Source organism: Eptesicus fuscus, chromosome 17, assembly GCF_027574615.1.
Source record: "Eptesicus fuscus isolate TK198812 chromosome 17, DD_ASM_mEF_20220401, whole genome shotgun sequence".
Classification (NCBI taxonomy): domain Eukaryota; kingdom Metazoa; phylum Chordata; class Mammalia; order Chiroptera; family Vespertilionidae; genus Eptesicus; species Eptesicus fuscus.
Genome location: NC_072489.1, coordinates 37,329,395 through 37,339,110, shown reverse-complemented (window position 1 = coordinate 37,339,110; position 9,716 = coordinate 37,329,395). Strand labels below are relative to the sequence as shown.

General features: G+C 49.1%; 1 protein-coding gene across 1 annotated transcript; it reads right to left on the bottom strand.

Annotated features, from left to right (window-relative positions):
* Positions 1-3,386: 3,386 nt before the first annotated feature.
* HHEX (hematopoietically expressed homeobox) lies at positions 3,387-9,716 on the bottom strand. Its single transcript, XM_008156908.3, has 4 exons — positions 9,223-9,716; positions 6,844-7,022; positions 6,575-6,625; positions 3,387-4,516 (listed from the first exon to the last, which is right to left on the bottom strand). The coding sequence occupies exons 1-4, from the start codon at positions 9,584-9,586 to the stop codon at positions 4,295-4,297; spliced, it is 816 nt and encodes a 271-aa protein (XP_008155130.2). The 5' UTR covers positions 9,587-9,716; the 3' UTR covers positions 3,387-4,294.

Below are 9,716 nucleotides of genomic sequence, written 5' to 3'. Positions count from 1 at the left end.
ATTATGTTTCCCAAAGCCCCCAACCAGCAAGGGGGTTGCAGGGGACTCGTTTGCCTCACTTCCAGCCCTGCTCTTATCCACAAAGGTGCAATTCCTGAGAGAGGGTTCCCCACAGCCCCATCTGAAGGGACAGCTGCTGTCCCACAGACCCTGGGTCTAGATATTTTGGTGAATGGGGGGGATTTCCAAAGTGCTTCTCATCTGAACTCAACAGCAATACCAAAAAAAAAAAAAAAAAATGTACCAAGGGACAAAATTGGATTAGAAAAGTACAGAGTCCAGCTGGAATAGCATGAAAGTCAAAGGGATGAAAAGTGAATGTTAACATTACTTAAAAGTAATACAAGATACCGAACTCCTAGCCATTTAGAAGCATCCTGCGTGATTGCTTGGTTTTCTCCACTCTGTCCCATGTTGTCAGTAGTCACATATAATGTCACCTCCAACCACAGATTTCAAGGATCATTATTAGGTTTTAAAGTAAAATAAAAAAAAAAGGTGAGCTTTGGAGTTTGTGTCATCTTCCACAAGGCAGTAAAACTGGAATGGGAATTTGGGTAAGTGCGGTCTGTCCCCAACAAAAGGCATTTCCCCCCAAGTCCAAATATACATTTTCTTGAATCCCTGCCCTGCCCCCATTAATTAGTTTGAATATTCACAGCAATGAAACCACACACACACACACACACACACACACACACACACAGGGTGGTCAGAAATGTCGAAAGAGAATAGGTACTTTCACTATCAGGGATGGTTTCCTCTTTTTCCCACAAGATGTCTTATCAGCTTTCACCCTGAGAAAACCATAAAGGCTAAGAAAAAAAAGAAACCTTATGCAATAGTTCTCTAAATAAAATACTACACAGCAGGCTCGTCACCCCTCAAAATGATGTTGTTTAAAGAGTCAAAGTACATCATCCAACAAAATCAATATCCTATTAAGTTAGAAAGGGTTCTGAATATCAAAGACCAACGAACTGAATAACTTAAAATATAAGTACATGACCCAGGGGATTAATCACACACTGTCATGGCGAAATTAGGGCAATTCTTCCAATCATTAACGTTTTGCTTACAAAAATGTGCTTTTCTGTTTGTCTTTCTGCTAAATGATAACCGTTTTCGAGTTGAATCTCCTGATAAAAAGAGTTAAAAACAAGACAGGAGTTGTGCTGTAAAGGTCATACATGCCGCTTCAACATGAAATAGCCAAAAGACAAACAAATGAAAAATGCCTGGATTGTAGGAAGAATTTGTAAATATTCACTGGCAATCTGCAACCGGGGCACTTTAGAGAACAGTTAATGCCAACCTGTGTCCTAAGAACACCGTACTTGTTCAGTTAACACGCTCTTGATTCTTAAGGACATGTTTAGATTCAGAATATGAGCAACTTGAAGAGAGATGGGAATAGCTTTAAATTGGAATACTGCCTGGTTTCAGGAATCCTCTACTTTAAAACGAGATTTCACCCCTCAACTTTCCTGGTGTCCATCAACACATAAGCCTGTATTTCTCAGCGTGACAGTCACGATACAGTTATTCTCAAGAATAAACATTAACCAGAGGTTATCTCCAGGAGCGAAACACACACACTGATTTCAGGATTGCTTTAATTCAATATTAGGCCCACAAGCCTCCCATTCTCTCAGACTCCGATACAGACAGTCCCGTTTTCAAAGGAGATTGATCACGACCTTTGGAACCCTGATGTAACCTGTCAGGCAGGGTCAGGGCGTGTGGAGCCGGCAGCTGATGGGAAAGGAGACCTTCCCACTGGATGTCTCCTTTGGGTTCCAGCACGGAGGAGACACCGAGAACAGGAGAAGCAATAAAGTTAAAGACCTTGAACTGAGTTGGGAATTTGGGGGCTGGAAGGGGATGTGTACACCAACCAGGCCATGTTCATCCTACAGATAGAGAATGAGGCCAAGAACTAAAACTTCAACTCAAATCTATACCCTTCCAGGCCTATGCACACCGCCCTGCCTAAGGTGGCAATACTAATCTAAATTCACAGGCAATTCCAGCCCATTCCAAGGATGCAACAACCCCCTAAGAGCAGTGACTTTTTTCACTCTGTCTTCACCCGAGGGCCCACATCTGGGGAGCCACAGCCCTGGTCAGCCACCTGCACAGAACCTCTGCCAGGAGGCACCCTGCTGCACAGCATCTGGAGGCCTCCATGGAGGCATAGGTTAGAAGAGATTTCCGGGCTTCTCCTCTTACAGGTCTCTCTCCTCATTTCCCTGGACCACCTAGGCCCCTGGCCGGCAAACTGAGGCTCGTGAGCCACATGCGGCTCTTTGGCCCCTTGAGGGTGGCTCTTCCACAAAATACCATGGCCCGGGCGAGTCTATTTTGAAGAAGTGGCATTAGAAGAAGTTTAAGTTTAAAAAATTTGGCTCTCCAAAGAAATTTCAATCGTTGTACTGTTGATATTTGGCTCTGTTGACTAATGAGTTTGCCGACCACTGCCCTAGGCCAATCGGAAACCCCAGCCCACCTTTTCTCTCATCCTCACCCCCACTTTCATTCTCCCTATCTCACAGCACCCCTTCCTTGACCCTGCTCCCTCCCCTCAACCGTCACATTCGGGCTCCCGTGACCTTGGATAGGCCCTGCTTCCCTCTCCCCGTCTCTAAGCAGGTGAAGGAGGGGTGAGGGGTGGGGAGCGAGGGGGGAATTCCGGCCCACTAAGAACAGGGGTCCTCAAAGCTTGGTCCCCGACCCGGCAACGTTGACCTCACCTGAGCACTTGTGAGAAATGCAACTCCCCTGTCACTCCAACACCTGAGAACCGCCGGCCCGGCGGGGCGTTCCTGCAAGCTCCGCAGGTGATTCTGCAGTTCCCGGAAGCACGGGATCCGCTGTCCTGGCGGAACTTCCTCCCGCTCCTCCCGGCCGGGGTCCCCATTCCCCGGCTAAGCGGACCCCCAGCCCCGCTGGGCAGCCAGGGGATGACGCAGTGTTGACTCACGTCGGTCAAGGACAGCGGCCGGGCCAGGCGGGGGGCCGAGGCGAATCCCTGGGACTCGAGCCGCCCTGCGCTTCTGCGGAGCCGCCGCCGCCGCCGCCTGGGGCGCCCCGGGCTCCGACCTGCCTGCCTGCGGGAGCCTCCCCGCAGCCCCAGACGCGCGCGCACACACACCCATCAATGGCAAACACCGGGGAAGAGGCCCAAACCCTCCTTCCAGGCGCCCACGCGCCCGCCAAGGCCCAGCCCCGCGCCCCGGCTGCTCCGGCGGCTGGAGCCCCAGCGCCATCACCACCGGAGGCTCCCGCGCTGGCGGGTGGGGTCGGCGCCCAGCACCACGCCCCGCACCCGAGGCCGGTGTCAGGGTGCGGATTTGTTCTAATGGAAGAATGAGAGGTCTGACGAAGACAGTCGTCTCACCGACAGATTTATTTTATAGGCAGGTTACTCATTAGAAAACACACACACAAATATTTTGGCCACGGTTTTTTACAGTGAACAATTACATAGATATATACATATACACATTATAAACACTGTTTGATGTAAAACACAATATCTACAATCTACTTACATTTAATTAACCTGCTATTTCTAGTTCCTGTGCTTACTAGTAATTTCAGTCACCAATGAGTCAGTTTTTCTGCCTGAATTGGACAGTACTATCCTTAACACCTTAGTCACACAGGTACTAAGTGATAGTGCAAAACAAGCATTTTAAGGTTATCAGCTATATCTCTCTAACAAAAGGCACACACATCCCGGAGATGAGCTCTGAGCAGGTTTTGGATTTAAGGCAGCGGTATAAGAACGTAATATAAAAGTAAAGAATGTTTCCTTTTAAAATATTCCAAGGCTGCCCGAAATGTGGGCCCCCTTTCCAAGGCATACCTCTGAATTTGGGGTACCCTTTGGTTTTTCCATTAAGTGGGATGAAGATACAGATTATAGAAAAGTTATTCAAGAAGATCCCATTAAAATCTTTAAAGTTATAACTTAAAAAAATTCAACCAAAATGTTCAGAATTACTTTGTATAAATAGAAAAAAAAATTACTTTTTTAAAAGGGGGTAAATTTAACCAGTGAAAAGTCCCCTTATCGTACAATCTAAAATCAATATATAAATTGCTTAAGTCAAAATTAAGGTTTCAATGTGAGTTTGCTGTTTAGCCAGTGCACCAAATATTTTCGGTTTCCAGAATACCAGCAAACTGATTTCCTCTCCCATATAGTTTTCCAGTTGTCTATAGAGATTTCCTGTTGCCAATATTATTCCCAAGTCCAGTTTTCTGAATGTGCCGATGTCAGGGATCATCATCCAGCATTAAAATAGCCTTTATCGCCCTCAATGTCCACTTCCTGATCAGAATCCTCCTCTGAAACCTCGGACTCCAGGTCTTCCTGGGAGGCAGGGGAAGGCGAGCACTGAGAGCTATCCAAAGCACCTTTATTCTGTTCACTGGGCAAGTCTTGCCTCTGGTTGCAGGGATCGTCCAAACTTTCCAGTTCCTCTTTTTTACTGCTTTGAGGGTTCTCCTGAATGAAGAGGATGAAAATGGAGATTGGTAGATCATGAGATATGGAAGAGGTGAGACATAAATCAAAATGCTTTTCACCCTCTACCATCTTTTTAATTTTTAGTTATCAATTGCTCTTAGCTGTAGTCTCTACATATAAAATGCATACTCCTTTTCTCACTTTGGAAAAACTTCTTTTCATATCAGAGAAGGATTATACTCTTGCCAAATGAGAACAACCAATCACAAATATAACTGTAAAGGTATTATGTCAAATGAACACTAGTTCCAGCCCAAATCTTAATGATCTGAAGATTCCTAAAAGTTTAGGGGGGTGGGAGGGAGAAATCAGACCACTAAAGATACACAGTATCATCATTCTTCAAATAGTTAAACTTTGCCAATTAACAGGGCCTTCTAGACATTTTTTTTTAATCCTCACCTGAGGATATTTTTCCCATTGATCTTTGGAAAGAAAGTATAAGGGAGGAGGGGGAGAGAGAGAAATACCGATGTGAGAGATATAGATCAACTGGTTGCCTCCCGTACACGCCCCAACCAGAGTGGGGATCGAACCTGCAACCGAGGTACATGCCCTTGACCAGGAATCAAACCTGAGACCCGTCAGTCAGTGGACCAATGCTCTAAACACTGAGGCAAACTGGCGAGGGCTAGACATTTTTTTTTTTTTTTAATGAACGCTAAATAGTGATTAAGGAAAAAGTTTCAAATTATTAGATTGAATCCTTTTCATCCATTTTCTGGAGTATGTTTATAAACATAGATACACATGTGTAACAGGTTACAAAATCATGGCAAATAAATAAATGTAGAACTGGAAGGATGTTGCCAACTGAGAAGAGAAACAATTATAACTTAAAATGTGAGGGAAATTTCTTGAAAATATTCCCATATTACACAGGTATCTCTGGTTTAAAAGTCTCTAGTAAACTGCAGTCCCACTTTTGACCAAGAACTAAATGAGCTAGTAAATTTTTAATTCTGTGTTTGTCTAAAATGGACATAAACACTACATAGAAATAGTATAAAGTGTGTTTTTTTTAAAGCAAGTCTATAGAATAATAGATTCACCAGGCTTGGATCTATGTAACAAATATATGCACAAGGTCAGAAATTGAGGGAAAACCTGAAAATCTTTAAATCACATTAGAATAATGAAATGAATTTTATTTCCTGCTTCAAAATGTCCTTTGTAGCACTATCTTGTTTTTAATGAAAAAGTTTTATAATTACTATATTTAAAAATGCACACTGCTCTCAATTTCCCAACTTGTACCATCGTTTCCAAAAATATTTTATTTACTATAAACTACACATACATTGGCAAATGAACAATTCATCAATTGCAGATTACTTTGGAGAAGTCATCCTGATTAGGACTTCATAAACAAATCTTTAGCCTTAAGTTAATAGCCTTTAAAAAGTGAATTAGCCTTTACTTTTTTATCACATATTGCGTAACAAGGTCATAGGAAGAACGACTGTTAGAAAGTTTAAGCTACTTTCCAAACAGGCTTGGATATTCTCTTACATGTTTTTATATTCATTTTAAGAGCTGGCATTAGATGGGAAATAATTTTTAAACTCTTTGATATTTAATTCTTCTTTAAAAACAGTGCAAACAAGACTTAAAGGTGTTTATTTCCTTATATTTACCCTTGAGCTCTGACTGGTTTTATTATGGCTGTGTAAATAAAAGAAACAATTTTCTCCCAAAGATAACTGCTTAAGTCATTTACTGTCAATTACTTTATCTTTCCTGCGTTAATTAGATAAACAACATATGGGGTTTATAAAACAATTAGCCAGGAGTTTTACTAGCCAGTGTGTGAAAACCCAAGCATAATTGACATAGGAACTGCATTAGGTGCTTTTAGCATTACTGCCACCTGAGCAACTCATCCTGAATTTCAGCAAGACTATTTGCCTTTTTAATCAAGGTGAAGAGGTTAAATAGTCTCTCAAATGACTTTCGCATACAACCTATAACAGGCCTCGCGTTGAGATAACCTGATAAAAAATATTTATTTCCATAGAAACAGAACCATGTCCATACCTGCTTTAGTCTTCGCCATTTAGCGCGTCGATTCTGAAACCAGGTTTTGACCTACAGGAAAAAGAGAAAGAAAACTTGCCTCCAGCCCAGAATCCCAAGGGACGTGGTGGGGAGGAGGCAGATTCCGGGCTCCACAGCAGACCACAGCCCCAGACATTGGATGGCAAGGCTCCAGGCGCAGGAGCGCACAGTGGCTCCACGTCTCTCCTATGCCCACCCCCCCGACGCCCGCCCCAGGAGAGCCTGCCCCGGGCAGCGGGCGCGCTCACCTGTCTCTCGCTAAGCTGCAACATCTTGGCCAGACGCTTCCTCTCAGGCGGGGAGAGGTATTTCTGGGTCTCAAACTTCTTCTCCAGCTCGATAGTCTGGTCGTTGGAGAACCTCACCTGGCCGCCTTTCCTTTTGTGCAGAGGCCTCTGCAAGAAAGGGCTCCAGAGCAGAGGTTTGCCTGTGGGCAGAAAGAGGGCTGATGAGTGATGGCCCTGGAGCAGCCTGGTGACCCTAGAAACTACCTGGCCCTGGGGGTGACCAAGGGGGTGAGGAGATTCAGGAGGACACCCAACCAGACACGTCCATATGCACTCACCGACACATGGACCCAACACAGGGCCACCAATCCACACGCACACCCAGAGACACAAACAGCCAGTCACACACCTCCGCTGCAATACACAGAGACCACCTTGAACCATCACAGACACATACACACAACCTCCACGCCCATAGCTAGATACCAACAGCCAAATCGTTTGATCACCAAAAGAACACCCATTATAGGTTGGGCTCAAAATACCAAGACCCTCTTGAACCAGTCGCTCTCCCAATTTATCTACAACTTGTTTGCACCTCTAGGTCCTCTCCCTGGGTGAACTGCACTTTCCAAAAACTCTTTTGAGTGTCTGTTGGGGGGGCCGTTCCATTCACACAGGCTGTTGCAGCCGAGACCCACGGCGGGAGTCTAACCACGGAACCGCGCGCTAGGCTGCGTGGGGAGCCCCGGAGCGCGGCGCCGGCCTTCGGCCACGCGTGGGGCTCCCAATCTTGGATCCAGGGCGCCGCGGCCTCCTTTGATTTCACACCCGGCCCGCGGGGGCGGCCAGTTAAAGCCACCCCGTGGGCTATGGCAACATTTCCGTCAATGTGTTTCCTGTTGGTCTAACTCGAAAACCCTTTGCTTCCTCCTGCGCAGTCCCAGCAGTAACCCAAGGAAACCCAGGGCGCGCTCGGTGAAACGTTCGCCCCCAACCCCGGCCCGGCTGAGAGCCCCCCCCTCTCCCGCCACAGCAGGCTTCACAGAGCCACGCTGGGGCCGCAGCACCAAACCCTCGAGGCTGGAATAAAAAATACGATATAATAATTTTTTTTTTAAAAAAAAAGAGAGAGAACTAAAATATAATCCTCCACCCCATCTCTCTAACAATGAGAAGATGGGAGAACTGAACCAGAGGCCGTGCCATCCTAATGTGATTAAAATGTTAATTGATTAAAATGTTGGTTGCCTCCAGGGTCTCTTCAGAAGCTGCCAATAACAAAGATTTTAAAACCCCGGTGGCCCCAGGCAAGAAGCCTCGGCTCCTTCCTCACTCGGGGGGCCTCGGATGCCGGAGGCGCCCAGGGCCACCGGGAGCGCGGAGCCAGGGTGCCGTCCGTGCCTCCGGCCGCGCACGGAGGGGACGAGCCCCGCCAATTCTACACGGGCCAACGGGTCCGCACTGCCCTTCGCACTCCGAAGACGTGTCCGACAGTCCGTCCGTCCGTGGGTCTGTAGGCCTGCGCCTAAACGCTTTGAAAGCTGGCATTGTTTTGTGTGTGTGTGTTTGTCTTGTGTGTTTTTCGAGATTTTGCTTACGTCAGGCTTCAGACTGGTGCAAAACAGCCTCAAAAAAAAAAAAAAAAAAAAGGAAGCAACTGGTTATTTTAGCTGCCATAAAGTCACATCCCACACAGAGGAAATGAACAATATCAGAAAAACGGATCCCGGCTATCAGAAGTCGAGTGTTTCCTGAATTTGTCTGTATTGAGGATGTCGATAAAATAATCAGCAGCGCGCACTACTCCGGGGGAAGGGTCTGCTTCACGCAGCCAGGAAAACACTTAACAGCTTCTGAAACCAGATTTACTCCTATCGAGAGCTCAAGATTTCCTGTATGAACGGAAAGGGTCAGGCTCTTTCACTGCACAAGCTGGTTGAACCAGGGCCAGCCCCCGTAACCACCCGGGCCCGGCCACCATCCCAGCCCCGCGGGGGCCGGCCGGGGGCCCCCCGCCTGGGCGCTCCCTCCCCCGTCCCTCCAGCGAAGGGGACCCCTCCCAAGGCGAGGCGCGCGCGCGCCCCGCCACAACTGCCTTCGGCTGCCAGCCCCGGCGGCGGCGCCCGAGGTCTCACCCCGGCCGGCGCGCCCCGACGCCTGCAGAGGGTTCGGGAAAACCAATCTGAGTCACGGTGCGGTCACTCCCGCCGCGCGCCGCCGGTGCCCGCGTCTCCCGGCCCCGCGCGCGCGCCCGAGAGTCGCTTTTCCGTCGCTTTGGCCACAACTTTCTATTGCCTCCCCTCCGCCCCCGCCGCCTCCGGGGCGCTGCCACCTGCCGGGTGGCGCCTTCCCCGCCGCCGCCTCGGCTCGGCCCCGCCATGACCCCGGCCGCCTTACCCAGGGGGTCGTGGCGGAGCAGGGCGTGTGTGTAGTCGTTCACCGTCCGCGGGAAGGGGTACAGGGGGCCCCCGAAACCGCCGGGTCCGTAGGCGGCGGCCAGCGCGGCAGCGGAGTGGTGCGAGAAGGCGGGGTGGATCGGCGTGGGCTCGTACACCGGGGTCCGGTAGGAGGACACGAGGCTGGTGAAGGAGGAGTTGGGGGACGGCAGCGTGGGGGTGGGGGTGGGCGCGGCGGGCCCGCGGCCCAGGATGTCCTCGATGTAGAAAGGCGTGGGGTGCGCGGGCTGCAGCAGCGGCGTGGGCGCGTACAGCGGCACCCCCACGGCGCCCGCCGCGGCCGGCCCGGGGTGCGGGTACTGCATGGCTCCGCTGCGCTCCGGCCCCTCGGAGAGCTGCCGGCCCGCGCGCGCCGCGGCGCTACATTTATCCGCGCTCCGCGCTCCCGGCGATAGGCTCCGCTGGCCGCGGGGTGGGGCCGCGCTCTCTGGCCCC